This window comes from Carica papaya, chromosome 5 (genome assembly GCF_054855325.1).
Source record: "Carica papaya isolate Zhongbai chromosome 5, ASM5485532v1, whole genome shotgun sequence".
In the NCBI taxonomy this organism is placed as follows: Eukaryota; Viridiplantae; Streptophyta; class Magnoliopsida; order Brassicales; family Caricaceae; genus Carica; species Carica papaya.
In genome coordinates this window covers 4459119-4478281 of record NC_142313.1, presented here as the reverse complement: position 1 = coordinate 4478281, position 19163 = coordinate 4459119, and the positions used below count along the sequence as shown (strand labels likewise).

The window sequence follows — 19163 nt, the reverse complement described above, 5'->3', positions numbered from 1 at the left end:
TGCTCTATTTAAAATCAGTCCAACATCATTATTAATTTGTAGCTATCACTAGAGATATGCTATGAATACCCGTCCAATCCGACATCGTATCACCATTAAATCTTAAACCCACTATCTTATCTACCATATATATATATATATTTTTAATTAATATACAAACTCGACATATCTTGTCAATCATTTTTAATTATAATGCAGTTAGGAGTCAATCAATCAATACAACTTCTTTATTTAAAAAAAAAAATTAACTCAACATTAATCTTAAAACGTATATAATTAATAATTAGTATTAATCACGATAATTAAAATTAACATTTGGACAGAACAATGCCCCAAAAAAAAAAAAAAAGAAAAGTGGCACGATACACGGGCCGATGTCCCCATATCAATCCCGCACATCGATGCAGAGACCTTTTTAAATCATCTGTGAATCGCACACGTGTCGTTCTTTACTTTGGGTCCCACGTGCCACCGTCCACGTGGTTCATCAAACGGCGTAGTTTCACGCTCCTGTCACCCGCCCTGCTCAACGTGCCCTCTTGTACGCCGTGATTGGAGAATCATACCTTGCTTAAAAAAAACTAGTTTATAATTTAATTCAAACATACTTACTTATCACGACATTTTATATGAGAGTTTTAAAATTAAAAAATAAAATATATTAAAATATGTGACTGTTTGACTTAGAGTTGCTTCTTGGATACGTTTACAAAAAATAATAATAATAATAATAATTATAATAAAATTTATTTATTAGAATTTTAAAATTTGTTTGGTAATGAAAAGTCACCGGCCTTGTTTATTGACTCTGGTCATCAGTCTTTGGCTTCTTTTATGTTGCAATGTCTGACTTATCGTCCCCTGGTCAAACCTTTGAATACTGTCTTGGCTACTGTTCGCATTCAACTGCATTTTTATTTTTATTTTTATTCTTCACATTTTCTCTCTATAAATATATTTTATTCTTATTCTTGCCGTAAAAATAAATTTTTTCTAGCAATTTGCATGTTCCATGCATTGTAGTTTCGGAGACCCGTAATAACTGTCTTTTTTTTTTTTAATTAAATATACTTTACTTTAAAAAAAATTATTTAGATGGTACAGAATGTTTGTAATAATTTACTAATTTACTGAAACAAAATTCATTTTGGTAACTAAAGTTTCGCTAAATACTAATAATAAGTTATGCTTTAAACATGTTGAATTAAATATTATGAAGTAATATTGTGACATTCAAAATGTCCCTAGAACCCACACCTCATATCCCAATGCATCACCGTCGCAAATCTTCAAATCTAGTTACATCCTGTGTAATCAAAATTAGTGAATAATATATATGTCATTCAGATTTCGATTCTACAATAACGAGAAGAAAAAGCTACATAAAGAACTTGTTGTATGTTTTCAGTCACTACTTTAGTGTTAAACGGATAAGCGTCCTGTACAATCTATTATACATTTAATTCTCTCATTTCCTGTTTCTCCTGAGAGGGATCTCCCAGTGGCTTTCCAATCTCACTGCTTATGCAGAAATATATAATGAGCATAATCTAACTCAATAAAAGAAATTCAATGCTCAAATATAATATAGACACGCGTTTGGAAATCCACTATAGGATTTTCCACTCCCCATCCTCCTATCTCTCTCACCGTACCCTCACATTCTTTCACTCGACTTTATTCCTACTTCACCTCGAAACACTGCCCATTATCTCTTAGTTCTGCAACACAACCCACTCATCGACCTACCTCTCGCCACACACGCACCCTGACATTTTTGGCAACACACACACACCACATTTCCATCACTCCACCATCAGCTTCATTCATCCACGCACACACACCGGCTTATTCTTGGCCATACAAGTATTCACAACGGCAATGTACGATCACTCAGACACCCATCAAGTCCTCCATCATCACGCCGATTGTACACTGCCACACACACACACACACATCGACTGCGCACGGCCGCACACTTCAGCAGTAATCGGCCACTGACCGATTTCACTTTTCCCTCTTCCCTCTTCTTTCTTTCTGTCGCTCGATTCCCTCTCTTCTCCTTTCTTTTTATTTTTCGTTTTTTTTCCACTTCTTTTTATATTTATTCTTTCCATCAAATCCTACCCATCTATTCCTACCCTCTAATCCTCACAACTCATTTATTTGACTCTCTCTCTATCTTCTTTGACTCCACCAGGATATTACAATACCCTCCCTTAACAAAAATTTGGACCCTTAAATTTTGACACATTACCTGGACCAACTGCGGGTAGATAGTCCTCATTTCATCCTCCCGTTCCCATGTTGCCTCTTCGTTCTTGTGATATTGCCACAACACTTTCACCATAGGTATTACTCGACTTCTCAATTTTTTTTCTTGTCTTTTCAAGATACCGATCGATTTTTTCTCATAGGTCAAATCCCTCTCCAACGGAAGTTACTGGACTGGTATAATATGTGTCGAGTCAGGTTGATACTTTCGCAACATTGAGACATGGAATACATTATGGACCCCCACATACTTCGGAAGAAGTGTTATTCTATAAGCCACTATCCCTACCTTTTTAAGAATCTCGAAATGACCTATAAACTGGGGACTCAATTTTTTCTTCTTCCCAAATCTCAGCAAACCCTTCATTGGGGATACATTCAAGAATACATGATCTCCTACCTCAAAAGTCAAGTCTCTACTTCGGTTGTCCGCATACTCTTTTTGCCTACTTTGAGCCGCCCACAAGTTATGTCGTATCATTGCCACCTTTTCGTAGTCTCTTTTACTAATTATGGGCCCACTAGCTACCTCTCCCCAACCTCATACCAACAAATGGGTGACCTGGATGGCCTACTACAAAGGACCTCGTAAGGAGCCATTTCTATACTAGCATGATAAATATTGTTATATGCAAATTCTATCATAGGTATCATCTCTTCCCAACTTTCCCTAATCTCAATAATACACTCAGTCAATATGTCCTCCAGCACTTGTATGGTTCTCTCGGTTTGTCCGTCAGTCTGTGGGTGAAAAGTCGTACTGAAATTTAAGTTAGTACTTACCATATGCTGTAGACTCCTACAAAACCTAGAGGTAAATCTGGGATCCCTATCCGACATAATGAAAACTGAAATTTCATGCAATCGGACTACTTCTCTAATATATAATCTGGCTAACTGATCAATTGAGTTCAATACCTTCGTTGACAAGAAATACGAAGACTTGACTAAACAATCCACCACCACCCAAACACTATCATGCTTCTTAGAGTTCTTGGCAATCTAATCATATCCATAGAAATGTGTTCTCATTTTCACTCTGGTATAGGCAACAGTTGTAACAAACCCCCATGCTTTTGTTGTTCTACTTTCATTTTTTAACACATAAAATATCTTGACACAAATTCTGCAACATCTCGTTTTAGTCCCTTCTAACAATAATACTTATGTAAGTCTTTATACATCTCGGTACTCCCGGGTGTATGAAAAATATGATATTATGAGCTTTCATAAGGATCTCCTTTGGTAACTTCGCATTATCCAGAACACACATCCGAGTCCCAAGCTTGAGTATCCCATCACTATGTACCCTATACTATGTGGCCACTCCTTGTTTGACCATTTCTCTTATTGCCTGTAGCTTTGTATCCTTCAATGGGCCTGCCTTAATCCTCTAAATTAAAGTCGGCTGAGCCCTCAAACTACATATTTCCCTATAAACCGTTCCCGGATCTCTACCCACTGCATAACTTCCCATAGGACCCATTCAGACACCATTAGATGTGTCAACATTCCTGTACTCTTCCTGAATGATACCGAATTTTACCGTCAAAGTTTTTCAACAAATTCATCCATCATCTCTCTCGTGTATTCAGCTCTCTCTATGTGAACGAATACTATAAACATCGGTGATCGGTATATATCTTATAGGTCTCCTGATACAAGTAATACCACCACAATTTCAGTGCATAAACCACTGCAGCCAACTCTAAATCATGCGATGAGTAATTTCTCTCATGTACTTTCAACTGCCTTGAACCATAAGCAATCTGTAAGGACTAGAAAGTAGAAAGAATAGAAAGAAAAAAAAAATAATAATAATAATAAAAACGACGTCGTTTTAGAGAGGGGAAAAACGACGTCGTTTTGAAAGAAAGAAAAACGACGTCGTTTTGGGATGTAGGAAAACGATGTCGTTTTGGGGTAGGCTGGCAGAGTATAAAAGGAGGTCGGAAAAGGGAGAAGGAGAAAGGGAGGAGAAAAGAAAAAAAAAAAGAAAGAAAAGGAAAAAGAGAAAAAGAGAAAAGGAGGGAAGGAGGACAGCGGAGACGAAGAAGAAGAGGAAAGTTCCAGAAGGAGAGAGGAGAGAGTCGGGGCGGAGGGGAGCGAGAAGGGAGAGGGAAGGAGGCCGTGGACGGACGACGCGACCGGCAGGAAGAAGGAGGATGGAAACGGGAGGTACGGTGAAAATTTGAGTTGTTTGGTGTGGTGTGTGTGTGTAGAGAAATTTGGTTGCAGGTTGCGGCGTCGGCAATGGCGCGACGGAGTGGAGCAGTGAAGGTAGGCTGTAAGCGTGGGGTTGTCCCGCGCGCTCACGGAGGTGATCGGGGAAAGAAGGGAAAGTATGGCGGTGTTGGGGGCGTGTGGGGGGAGCCGTGGGGAAGGATGGGGGTGGTACGGGTAGAACAGAGTGAGGAGGATGTGAGAGAACAATCTAGGGGGCGCGGGTGGGATAAAAACTCGAGAGGACAGAAGAGGTGTGTGTGTGGTGTGTGCGTGGGTGGGGATGTGGAGGGAGCCGTTAATAGGCGGTGATGTGTTTCCCCGAAATGCACGGTGGTGAGGGCGTGTATGTGGCGTGAAACGGTGCAAGCTGAGAGGTTAATCGCCCTAGGTAGGCAAAAGTGTATAGGAACCGGGAGGAGGCAGGAGGATGGGGGAGGTAGTGGGTAGGGGGCAGTGGGAGAGGGAAGGGAGCTGGAAGGTACGGCAGAGGGGACTAGGAAGCAGGATTTGAGGGGGATTGGATGGGAGAAGAGGAGTAATGTGGTCAGTAGGAGTTAGTAAGTTAGAATGCTTGGGACTAGCATGGTATAAGGGGAGATGGGAGCATGCGGTTTGGGAGGGGAGATTTGGAGGCCGTTGGTAGGGGCGGGTTGAGTTGCTGATGTTGGTGGAGCAGGGAGGGGATATGTATGTGAGTGTGGCCTAGCAAGGCCGAGAGGGGTAGAAGGGTGCATGAGTCACGGATGGTGGTGACGGGAGGTGGAAATGTTTGTGTGTGTGCGTGGCCCAACGAGGTCGAGAGATGGAGGAGTGAGTATGAGTCGCCGATGTTGGTGACGCGAGAGGATGGTATTTGTGTGTGTGTGTGGCCTCTTTAGGTCGAGAGGTGGAGGAGTGAGTATGAGTCGCCGATGTTGGTGACGCAAGACGATGGTATTTGTGTGTGTGTGTGGCCTCTTTAGGTCGAGAGGTGGAGGAGTGAGTATGAGTCGCCGATGTTGGTGACGCGAGATGATGGCATTTGTGTGTGTGTGGCCTCTTTAGGTCGAGAGGTGGAGGAGTGAGTGTGAGTCGCCGATGTTGGTGACGCGGAATAATGGTGTGTGTGTGTGGCCTCGTGAGGTCGGGAGATGGGGGAAGAGTGTATGAGTCGCCGATGTTGGTGACGAGAGTTAGTGGATGATTGTTGGGTGGGGGGGGGGGGTTGTTTGGCCGTGCTATTGCCTTGGAATGGGACCTTGATAACTAGTGTAGGGAGAGGGTTATGAGTTGTTTGGGGTTGGGTAGGATAAATGCATATAGACATTTCTGGAAATTCTTGTCACTGCATATTACACTTACAACTTGATTTTTATCGTATTGAGTTATGTGAACTCACTTCTCATCATTCACAGGTGGAGTAAGGACGGAATTGGGATCCGAGCGGCTGGTAACGGAGCCCCGTCGGTAGTGCCATAGGGCACAAGTTTTGTTTGTGATTTAAAGTAGTTTGAGAGGATGGTTTAGTCTGGATATTGAATATCTAGGAATGTTTGATATTGTATTACTATGTGTTGTAGAGGTGGAGATGTATGTACAATTGATTTGGAACATGGAAGGTGGATATCTCTTGTGCGTGGTTGGAATAATATGAATTTCGGTATTGTGTTGTATGGGTGCTTTATCGTACACCGTTAAGAAAAAAAAACGGGGTGTTACAGTTGGTATCAGAGCAAAACTAAGTATACCTACTAACTGGTATAACTATCCTGCAGGTGTATCAAGGGAGGTGACGAAGAAAGGACGGGGCCGACCCCGTCGCGGGGCTGTCCCGGGGCTGCGGGACTCACCGGGGATTCCACAACGACCACCTGGGTGTCCCCAGGTACCACTCCCAGCATTTTACGGGCCACCCCCGTATCAAGCGGTGCCCCCTCCCACACAACCGAGGCCCGCGCCTGGCCCAGCGGTAAACCAGACGAGACTGCCTGGGGTACAACAGGAAGACTTCAACCGACTGTGTAGAGTGGTGGAGAGTCTGGCCACAGTGATCAGAGATAGAGAACTACGGGCTGAGACAGCCTCGGTCCCACAACCGGGGATTCACCAGGGTGTGGTGGACACCAGCAATATTGAGAAATATCGAAGGTTAAACCCTCCTGCTTTCAATGGGAGTACTGATCCCTTGGTGGCGGAAGACTGGATAAAGGAGACCGAAAAATTATTCGAAGTGATCACAGTGACCACTGAACAGAAGGTGCAACTGGCCACATTTATGTTTAGAGGATCCGCTGAGCGTTGGTGGAAACTAAAAAGAAGAACTCTAGCTCCCCCAGTCACTTGGGAAGTATTCCTGGAAGCCTTCAATGCAGAGTATTTTCCGGATTTCTTGAGACAACGGAAGGAAATAGAGTTTGCCGAACTGAGACAAGGAAGATTGTCAGTGGTAGAATATGCTGAGAGGTACATAGAATTGGGGCGGTTCGCGCCCGAGGTGATGATGAATGAGACCAAGAAGGCTCGCAGATTCGAAAAAGGGTTACGGTCTGAACTGTATCGTCAAGTGGCGGTGTTTGCATTACCCTCATATCAGATGGTGTTAGAAAAGGCACAGTTGGTGGAAGCACTGTATAAAGAACAAGTTGAGAACAGTAAAGGGGAGTCCAGTTACAGACGTCTACCACCCCCCTCCGGCCAAATAGAGAAAAGGCAGAGGATAGCACCGGATTTTGCCCCGAGTCAGCAGGTATCCCGGAGTAAACCAAATTGCACCCAATGTGGTAGAAATCATGGGGATCGACCATGTATGAGCGGCGGGCGGGGCTGTTATCGGTGCGGAAACACTCAACATTTTGTGCGTGATTGTCCGTTGCCGAAGGAGCCGGGTAGACCGTGGGTTCAAGGACGGGTGTTCGCCATCACAGCGCCAGAGGCGGCCGCCACTTCCGAAATAATACAAGGTATACTTTACATTTCAGATATTCCTGCTAAAGTACTAATTGACCCTGGTGCCACACATTCATTTGTATCGCCTATGTTTGCATCTAGGATAGGTATAGAACCTCGAGTGTTAGATCGAGTGTTAGTCATATCTACGCCAACTAATGGCCCTTTATGTACGGATGTGATGTTTGATTCTTGTGAGGTAGATGTAGAGGGGAGGAAGTTAAAAGTGGATCTAATTTTGTTAGACATTAAGGATTTTGATGTAATACTGGGGATGGATTGGCTTGCGGCCCAACGTGCCCATGTAGACTGTTTCCGTAAGAGGGTAGTGTTTAAGATGCCTAACGAAGAACCTTTTTCTGTATGGAAAGAAAAATCTCAATGAATGAATGAGTGTTATATTAAAATGTGCTAGCGAGAATATGTATATGGATTATAATGTTGTCTACGTTTGATAGGTAACGAGGATAAGAGACTTACACTCCGAGAGATACCAGTGGTAAGAGATTTCCCAGACGTTTTCCCAGACGACCTTCCGGGATTACCACCCAATAGAGAGGTCGAATTCGCCATCGAACTCCAGCCCGGCACACAACCAATCTCTAAGACCCCATACAGGATGGCGAGATAAGAACTAATGGAGTTAAGTAAACAGTTACAAGAGTTACTGGATAAGAAATTTATAAGGCCGAGCGTATCACCGTGGGGAGCCCCAGTACTGTTTGTTAAGAAGAAGGATGGATCCATGCGAATGTGTATTGATTATAGAGACCTGAATCAAGTGACAATAAAGAATAGGTATCCGTTACCTAGGATCGACGACTTATTTGATCAATTGCAAGGGGCACAAGTGTTTTCAAAAATAGATTTGCGTTCGGGGTATCATCAGCTACGGGTAAGAGCCGAAGACATTGCCAAGACAGCATTCCGCACCAGGTATGGTCACTATGAATTTTTAGTGATGCCTTTTGGACTAACGAATGCGCCTGCAGTGTTTATGGATTTGATGAATCGGGTGTTCCGACCCCTGTTGGATCGCTATGTCATTGTCTTCATAGATGACATATTAATTTACTCAAGAGATTTGGGAGAACATGCAGAACATCTGACTACGGTGCTGGGGATGCTTCGAAAAGCTAAACTGTATGCGAAACTTAGTAAGTGCGAGTTCTGGTTGGATCAAATTACCTTCTTGGGACATATTGTGTCGAGAGATGGGGTATCAGTAGACCCAATGAAAATAGAAGCGGTGGTAAAGTGGGAAAGACCAAAGACTGTCACAGAGATCAGGAGTTTTCTGGGCTTAGCAGGATATTACCGTCGGTTTGTGCGGGGGTTTTCTAGTATTGCAGCACCTCTTACCAAGCTGACAAAGAAGAATGTGGAGTTCGAATGGGATGAAAAGTGTGAGAGTAGCTTTCAGGAATTGAAACATAGACTGACTACTACGCCAATATTGGCCATCCCATCGGGGGAGGGTAATTTTACAGTATATAGCGATGCATCTCATGTTGGGTTAGGCTGTGTATTAATGCAACAAGGGAAGGTTATAGCGTACGGGTCGCGACAATTGAGGACACATGAAAAGAACTATCCGACACACGATTTGGAACTAGCTGCAGTGGTCTATGCTTTAAAACTGTGGCGACATTACTTATACGGGGAAACATTTGAAATTTACACAGATCATAAAAGTTTACAGTACTTGTTCACACAGCGGGAATTGAATATGCGACAGAGGAGATGGATGGATCTGTTGAAAGATTTTGACTGCAGAATTAAGTACTACCCGGGACGGGGAAACGTCGTGGCAGATGCACTCAGCCGTAAGAGTACTGGGGTGTTATCTCATTTGATGGTGTCGGAGTGGGGTATACGGGAAGCCATGCAACGATTGGATATTCAAGAGGGGAACAATGGCAGATATGTGGCTAGTTTGAGGGCACAACCTACTTTGGTTCAGAAAATAAGAGAGGGACAATTGGGGGACACTGAGATACAGAGGATCCGGGAGGGAGTAGAACAGGGTACAGTGGGAGATTTTGGGTTGGGGAACGATGGGATACTCAGATTTCAAACCAGAATGTGCGTTCCCAGTGATTGTACACTCAGAGAAGAGATACTCAGTGAGGCTCATGACACCAAACTTGCTATACACCCGGGAAGTACTAAGATGTACAAAAATTTGCAGAAGAGCTTCTGGTGGAGGGGCATGAAGAGGGATGTGGCCGAGTATGTGTTAAAGTGTTTGGTATGCCAACAAGTCAAGGCGGAACACCAGCGGCCTGGGGGGTTGTTACAACCCTTACCTATACCCGAGTGGAAGTGGGAACATGTCTCTATGGACTTTGTGACCGGGTTGCCAGGTAATCGTAAGAAACATGATAGTATTTGGGTGGTGGTTGATCGTCTAACTAAATCTTCCCACTTCTTGGCAATGAAAGTGACCAATCCAGTAGAACGGTTAGCGAGACTGTATATCAGAGAAGTAGTGAGATTACACGGCATTCCTGTGACAATTGTCTCCGACCGGGATCCCCGATTTACTTCCAGATTTTGGAGAGGGTTGCAACAGGCTTTGGGTACTAAATTGAGCTTCAGCACAGCTTTTCACCCACAAACGGACGGACAAACGGAGAGGACGATACAAGTGTTTGAGGATATGTTGAGAGCCTGTGTCATCGACACGGGAGGAGATTGGGAAGACATACTACCCTTAATAGAATTTGCATACAATAATAGTTATCACACCAGTATCGGCATGACTCCTTATGAAGCTCTGTATGGTCGACCCTGTAGGTCGCCGGTGTGTTGGAGCGAGGTGGGGGAAAGACAGTTATTGGGGCCGGAGATGGTAGAGGAAACCACAGCTAAGGTGCGGATGATACGACATAATTTACAAGCTGCCCAGAGTAGACAGAAGGGGTACGCAGACAATCGTAGGAGAGAGTTAAGCTTTGAAGTAGGGGATCATGTGTTCCTGAAAGTTTCTCCCATGAAAGGGTTATTGAGGTTTGGAAAGAAAGGTAAATTAAGTCCCCGGTTCATAGGGCCGTTTGAGATTTTGGAAAAAGTGGGGGTGGTTGCGTATAGGGTAGCGCTTCCTCCTCGGTACAGTGGGGTTCATAACGTATTTCACGTATCACTACTACGAAAATACCGTCCGGATCCCAACCACATTCTAAGGTATGAATCGTTGCCATTGGAGAAGGACTTGTCTTATGAGGAGGAGCCAATCCAAGTTCTCGAACGACAGGAAAGGAGGTTGAGGAGCAGGGTGATACCTATGGTGAAGATACAGTGGAGACATCATGCCAAGGAAGGGGCAACCTGGGAACGGGAAGACGAAATGAGACGAAATTATCCAGAATTGTTTGGAGGTAAGGTAACCAAATTTGAGGGACCAAATTTTTTTTTTAGGGGGGAAGTGTTGTAAGGACTAGAAAGTAGAAAGAATAGAAAGAAAAAAAAAATAAAAAAAAAATAATAATAATAATAAAAACGACGTCGTTTTAGAGAGGGGAAAAACGACGTCGTTTTGAAAGAAAGAAAAACGACGTCGTTTTGGGATGTAGGAAAACGATGTCGTTTTGGGGTAGGCTGGCAGAGTATAAAAGGAGGTCGAAAAAGGGAGAAGGAGAAAGGGAGGAGAAAAGAAAAAAAAAAGAAAGAAAAGGAAAAAGAGAAAAAGAGAAAAGGAGGGAAGGAGGACAGCGGAGACGAAGAAGAAGAGGAAAGTTCCAGAAGGAGAGAGGAGAGAGTCGGGGCGGAGGGGAGCGAGAAGGGAGAGGGAAGGAGGCCATGGACGGACGACGCGACCGGCAGGAAGAAGGAGGATGGAAACGGGAGGTACGGTGAAAATTTGAGTTGTTTGGTGTGGTGTGTGTGTGTAGAGAAATTTGGTTGCAGGTTGCGGCGTCGGCAATGGCGCGACGGAGTGGAGCAGTGAAGGTAGGCTGTAAGCGTGGGGTTGTCCCGCGCGCTCACGGAGGTGATCGGGGAAAGAAGGGAAAGTATGGCGGTGTTGGGGGCGTGTGGGGGGGAGCCGTGGGGAAGGATGGGGGTGGTACGGGTAGAACAGAGTGAGGAGGATGTGAGAGAACAATCTAGGGGGCGCGGGTGGGATAAAAACTCGAGAGGACAGAAGAGGTGTGTGTGTGGTGTGTGCGTGGGTGGGGATGTGGAGGGAGCCGTTAATAGGCGGTGATGTGTTTCCCCGAAATGCACGGTGGTGAGGGCGTGTATGTGGCGTGAAACGGTGCAAGCTGAGAGGTTAATCGCCCTAGGTAGGCAAAAGTGTATAGGAACCGGGAGGAGGCAGGAGGATGGGGGAGGTAGTGGGTAGGGGGCAGTGGGAGAGGGAAGGGAGCTGGAAGGTACGGCAGAGGGGACTAGGAAGCAGGATTTGAGGGGGATTGGATGGGAGAAGAGGAGTAATGTGGTCAGTAGGAGTTAGTAAGTTAGAATGCTTGGGACTAGCATGGTATAAGGGGAGATGGGAGCATGCGGTTTGGGAGGGGAGATTTGGAGGCCGTTGGTAGGGGCGGGTTGAGTTGCTGATGTTGGTGGAGCAGGGAGGGGATATGTATGTGAGTGTGGCCTAGCAAGGCCGAGAGGGGTAGAAGGGTGCATGAGTCACGGATGGTGGTGACGGGAGGTGGAAATGTTTGTGTGTGTGCGTGGCCCAACGAGGTCGAGAGATGGAGGAGTGAGTATGAGTCGCCGATGTTGGTGACGCGAGAGGATGGTATTTGTGTGTGTGTGTGGCCTCTTTAGGTCGAGAGGTGGAGGAGTGAGTATGAGTCGCCGATGTTGGTGACGCAAGACGATGGTATTTGTGTGTGTGTGTGGCCTCTTTAGGTCGAGAGGTGGAGGAGTGAGTATGAGTCGCCGATGTTGGTGACGCGAGATGATGGCATTTGTGTGTGTGTGGCCTCTTTAGGTCGAGAGGTGGAGGAGTGAGTGTGAGTCGCCGATGTTGGTGACGCGGAATAATGGTGTGTGTGTGTGGCTTCGTGAGGTCGGGAGATGGGGGAAGAGTGTATGAGTCGCCGATGTTGGTGACGAGAGTTAGTGGATGATTGTTGGGTGGGGGGGGGGTTGTTTGGCCGTGCTATTGCCTTGGAATGGGACCTTGATAACTAGTGTAGGGAGAGGGTTATGAGTTGTTTGGGGTTGGGTAGGATAAATGCATATAGACATTTCTGGAAATTCTTGTCACTGCATATTACACTTACAACTTGATTTTTATCGTATTGAGTTATGTGAACTCACTTCTCATCATTCACAGGTGGAGTAAGGACGGAATTGGGATCCGAGCGGCTGGTAACGGAGCCCCGTCGGTAGTGCCATAGGGCACAAGTTTTGTTTGTGATTTAAAGTAGTTTGAGAGGATGGTTTAGTCTGGATATTGAATATCTAGGAATGTTTGATATTGTATTACTATGTGTTGTAGAGGTGGAGATGTATGTACAATTGATTTGGAACATGGAAGGTGGATATCTCTTGTGCGTGGTTGGAATAATATGAATTTCGGTATTGTGTTGTATGGGTGCTTTATCGTACACCGTTAAGAAAAGAAAAACGGGGTGTTACACAATCACTTTTCCTTGTTACATCAGTACACAACCCAACCCCACACGAAATGTATCACTATACATGGCATAACCCTCATCACTTGTCGGAATTGTCAATACCGGTGCTATAGTGAATTTTCGCTTAAGTTCATTGAAGATAGCTTCGCAACCCTCATCCCACTGAAATTTTATGTTCTTCTTAGTTAACTGAGTCAGCGGGGCTACAACACTTGAAATACCCTTAACAAACGTACGATAGTATCTAGCTAAACCCAAGAAACTCCTGATTTCTGTTATAATCCTCAGTCTTTCCCACTTTACCATGACTTTTACTTTTGCAGGGTCCACATATACTCCATTCCTAGACACAATATGGCCCAAAAATGGTATCTGTTCTAAATAGAACGCATACTTACTGAATTTTACATACAATTTGGCCTTTCGAAGGATCTCCAATGCCCTAGATAGGTGTTGAGCGTGTTCTACTAGATCTCTGGACTATATTAAAATGTCATCTATAAACACGATCATATAATGGTCCAATAGAGGTTTGAACATTTGGTTCATCAAGTTTATGAACACTGCCGGTGCATTCTTAATCCAAAAGGCATAACAAGAAATTCATGGTGTCCATACCTGGTGTGAAATGTTGTCTTTGCTATGTTCTCAGCCCACACTCTCAATTGATGATACCTAGATCATAGGTCTATTTTTGAAAATACTTTAGTTCCCTACAACTGATCAAATAGATCATCTATTCTTGGGAGTGGATACTTATTCTTGATGGTTACCCGATTCAGGCCTCTTTAATTTATACACATCTGCATAGTCCCATTTTTCTTCTTAACAAACAATACCGGTGGCCCCCATGGTGAACACTCGACCTTATGAACTTTTTATCCAATAATTCCTGTAATTGTTTACTCAGTTCTAACAATTTTGACCTCACCATCCGATATGGCACCTTTGAAATAAGTTGTGTTCTCGGTTGTAAATCTATGGTGAACTCCACCTCCCGATTTGGTAGTAAGCTTGGAAGGTATTTTGAAAATATACTAGGAAAATCCCGTACCACTGGTATCTCCTGTAGTATGGGTCTCTTACTCTCATGACCTACCAAACATACTGGTAAAGCATCATTGTCCAACACACATCTAAATCACTATCATAATACCATTAATGTATCATGCAATTGGAATTATTAATAACTGGTTATTATTACCTTTAACTAATAAATTTTATTTAATATTTTTTTTTATACAGTGCGACCCATTTTCCTTTTGATAGAAATAGTGAAGGGCTCTTCGTGTGGAATCTTAAACCCTATTTCTTTACTAAAACAATCAGCGAACCAATCCATACCTAAGATCACATCAAAGTCTCTAATGGTTAGTAATATCAGGCTTGCTTCTATTTCCTCCCGGACACCTCTACCCCACATGCAATATATATCACGTTAGTACATAGAGTCCCACTGGTAGGTGTAGAGACTATTAACATATGGTCTAGCACTACTAGTTCTACTTCCAACCTAGGTGCAAACATGTGCGAAGTGAATGAATGTGTGGCTCTAAAGTTAATTAAAACCTTAGCAGGAGAACCTGAAACATAAAATGTACCTTGTATCACTTCTGGGGTTGCTTATGCATACTGAGTTGTTAATGCAAATACTTGACCTTGCACTAACGGTCTACTGGGTTCTCTAAGCAGGGGGCAATCTCTCACCAAGTGCTGGGTACAACCACAATGATAGCATCCACGATTACTATTAGTACATGGGCGATCTCCGTGACTTTTGCCACAACGCAAACAATTAGTATTCTTCAGGGGTTATTTGGTGATCTAGGGTTAAGTCTTGCACTATCCTCTGTTTATGCTCTATTTGGTTAAACTATAGCAGTGCTTGCTTGTAACCAGGGAACCCTCTATCATATTGTTCTCTTTATAAAGTCTCTACTAGTTGTGTCTTTTCTAAAACCGCATGGTGGGTAGGAGAGCGAATACCGCTACCTAATAATATAGCTCTGGTCTTAATCCATTCTCAAACCTCCTGGCCTTCTTCCATTCACTCATCATGACCTCCGAAGTGAATCGTCCCAAACTTATATTTTTCTTCGGCATATTCGGCCACTGACAATTTCTCCTGTCGAAGTTCTGCAAACTCATTCTATTTCTATTATCTGATAAAGTTCGAAAAGTACTCTGCATTGAAAGTTACAAGAAAGACTTCTCAAATCACTGGGGGAATTAAGGCTCCCCTATTTAGGCCCCACCACCTCTCTGCTGAACCTCTCAATATAAAAGTAGCCAGTTGTACCTTCTATTATGGAGTAACCTCTATCACCTCAAATAACTTCTCGGTCTCTTTTATCCAGTCTTCAGCCACTAGTGGGTTAGAGCCCCTGCTGAAAGCCGGTGGGTTGAGTCTTTAGTACTTTTCGATATTACTTGTGTTGACTCCACCATGCCCCGTGTTATGCTGTGGAGTATAAGTTGTCTCCGATCAAGACTCCCTTTCTTTAATCATCATTGTCAAACTTTTGACCACCCTGTATAACTGATTGAAATCATCTGAATGCCCAGCGGCCTGCCCTACTTTTGGTGCTGGTGAAGTGAATTGGGGTCTCTATTGGGTAATGAGGGTGGTCCTTGCGAAGCGGAGAAGGGCACCTGGTGGAAGGAAGGTACTCCCTGTGGTGCTATCAGTGGGTCTCGAAGGGTTGGAGTAGGTTCCCTCCAAGGCCGACCTCTGCCCTTCTTCTTCCCCTCTCCTTGTCTACCTGCATCATAAAACTTTCTGTCAATTACTAGGCTATATTGTCATTATAGTCTTTTACATACTCTTGCTCTAGGAATATGTTCTGTTACCAAATGTGACATTCAAAATGTCCATAGACCCACACCTCATATCCCAATACATCACCACCATAAATCTTCAAATCAACTATATCCTATGTAATCAAAATCACCAAAATTAGTGAAGAATATATTCATCACTCAGATTTTAATTCCACAATAACCGAAGGAAAATCTACATAAAGAACTCGTGGTACGTCCTCAGTCAAATCTACATAAAGAACTCGTGGTACGTTCTTAGTCACTACTGTAGTGTCAAATGGATAAACGTCATGTGTAATCTATTATACATTTAATTCTCTCATTTCCTGTTTCCCCTGAGATGGATCTCCCATGTGGTTCTACAGTCTCACTACATCTGGAAAAACATATAATGAAAACAATCTAGCTCAGTAAAATAATTTCAATGCTCAAATATAATATAGACATGCTTTTGGACATCGACTCTAAAATTTCCCCACTCCCCATCCTCCTATCTCTCTCACTGCACCCTCACATTCTCTCACTCGACTCTATTCCTACTTTATCTCGAAGCACTACCCACTATCTCTTAGTTCAGCCACACAACCCACTCATCGGCCTACCTTTAGCCACACACACATTGACCATTTTAGCCACACACATACCCCATTTCCATCACTCTACCATCGGCTTCATTCAGCCACCCACGCACACCGATCTATTCTTGGGCATATAGGTATTCACAATGGCAATATACAGCTACTCACACACCCATCAAGTCCACTATCGTCACGCTAACTGTACACTGCCCTACACACACACACATCGATCGCGCCCGGCCACACACTTCGGCAGTAGCTTGTCACTCACGCACATATTGACCATTCCCAGCCACACACACCCCACAGTAACTTACCGCCAAACACACACACATGTCAAGCCTTCCCATCCGACTATACACTGCCACACACGCACACATGCACAATAACTGTTCACGGTCACGCACTTTGATAAGATACTGTCACTTGATCACACACTCGCCTCGTAGTGGCCATACCCCGACTGATTTTTTTGAAACACCTACACACACACCGGCCTACTCCGAACTACACACGCACGCACAACAACAACGCACACATGCCACACTACTCACATCATACACACCACCTACTTGGCAATGACATATGCTTAAGTTGACACCAAGTCCTACTCTACCGTTGTCGACCCTAGTTCTAATTATCAGTGCATCGCGAGTGAAACTGCCCCTAAACTTCACCATACCTAGTCTTAACTACGTTTCAGCTGATCCTCTTCCCTCTACCTCTCATACACTTAACTCCCGAACCATTTTTCACCATCTTTCTTCCTCCCGTTCGGAATTCCTCCATGTCAGTAGGCCACACCGAATTGAAATTCCTATATCACCATATTAACATTTGAATATAAAAATTTATCTTACTTCCAGCTTTCATTTCTTCCTAGCTCAGAACAATCCTCTCCACCGACACGTTTCTTTGACTCATAATCACCAATTTCACTTTCCCCTCTTCCCTCTTCTTCCTTTCTTTCGCCCAATTCCCTCTCCTCTCCCCTCTTTCTGTTTTCCCCCCTTTTTTTCCCCCTTTCTCTCTCTCTCTCTCCCCCCTTTGACTACCCTATTACAAATATACTTAATCAAATGTTACACATTAGTTACTGTTAATGTATAATATATTCACAGAGTAACAAATTATATATCTTCAAAAAATATCAAACTCATAACATTTAACTTTATTAATAAAATCTTAACTATCAGACCTCTATACTTATGGTGTCAAAATAATTTATTAAGACAAATATTATTGATCATTTTCGTATTCTTCAAAATAAATTCTTTTGTACTAATTATACGTAAATCTGCCATCGAAATATAACATCATCTGTTAACTAATTAACTTAGAGGTCGACTAAATTGGATATTGTTGGATTTCCCAACATGCACGTAAAAATTATATCAAATTGTTACATTATAAGATTAAAATAAAATTATAAACGAACTCAAAGTTTATATCCTAATGAATTATGGTAGGATTAAATTCTATACACCCTAGGTAGCTAGGTGTATGTTTTGAAATTTAGTTAGGTTTGTGTTAGTAACATGGAGACCAAGCAAATTCAAAAAAAAAAAAAAAAGGAAAGAATTCCTAATTTGAAAGTGATATGCGAATTTTTTATTATTGTAAGTAATAATTATTAAGCAAATTAATCATAGGGTTAACGACAGCTGGGTTTTTAATTATTTGTTTAGTAATTAATTAGGAAATTAGGTGAATGAAATTTTCACTAAATTTAATTATTTAAAAAAAAAAAAAAAGAGAGGGAAAGAATCCGGGCGTCACGATATCTCCCATCCCCATCGCAACAAAACCAACTTGCGATCCAAATTATTGAGGGGATAAAAAAGACAATAATAATTAAATATATATATATATTATTATATTGTATCGTACGTATAGATAATTACACTTAGAGCCACAATTATTGGCGGATCATAAACGTAAAATTCAAAATTAAAACATGTAGATAATAAGGTGGTGTTTGGGTGGTAACCTGTTAATTCAATATATATATATATATATAATAAAAATTAATATAATTTTTCTTAAAAATGAAATTTTGTTTAAATAATTACGAGCTAATTAACTATCATAATTTGAATGAAATGTTCAATAATATCAAGCGTAATATAATGATAGTGTTAGTGGATAAGAGTCAATGCTAATACTCATAATAAATAATTAACCAGATTGGTTAATTTAATTAAAAGATAATAAATTCTTAATACATATATTGAACTGTTCAATATTTATTTAATGATTAGTAATCAAGCTTCTAGAGAGTTGACGTTAATTAAATGAAACCAATTGATAATCATGACGCATAATTTAATTTTTTTTTTTCGAAGAATCTGACTCGTGAGTGAGAAAAAAGATAGCATTAATGTGAATTTAAGATTATAATACATTAATTATAAATATAACAAAAGGGCACTAATTAAAAATTATAGTTATAATATTTTGTGTGATCATATACGGAATGTATATATTGACTATAATAAAGAAATTAAAAAGTTAATTAGGAGGGAGGGAGAGAGGGTGGCACATGGGGTAGTCAAAGTCAAAGAAAAGATAATAGGAGGGTTGGGAATTTAGGCAGGTTGAACACGAAGCTTTTAATTTTGTGTGTAAAAAATACATGTGGGGGAAGGAGTCAGAGAGAGAGAGGAAAAGACAAAATTGAGGTACAAAATTTAATGGTCGTGCTTTATTATTAATTAATTAATTAATTAATCTTCTTAATTTTATA

The 19163-nt window shown here is 42.3% G+C and overlaps 1 protein-coding gene across 1 annotated transcript; it reads left to right on the top strand.

Annotated features, from left to right (window-relative positions):
• The first annotated feature begins 5735 nt into the window (after positions 1–5735).
• LOC148253687 (uncharacterized) lies at positions 5736–7875 on the top strand. Its single transcript, XM_088219862.1, has one exon. It carries the CDS (start codon positions 6152–6154, stop codon positions 7808–7810), a length of 1659 nt encoding a protein of 552 aa, XP_088075988.1. The 5' UTR covers positions 5736–6151; the 3' UTR covers positions 7811–7875.
• The last annotated feature ends 11288 nt before the right edge of the window (positions 7876–19163 follow it).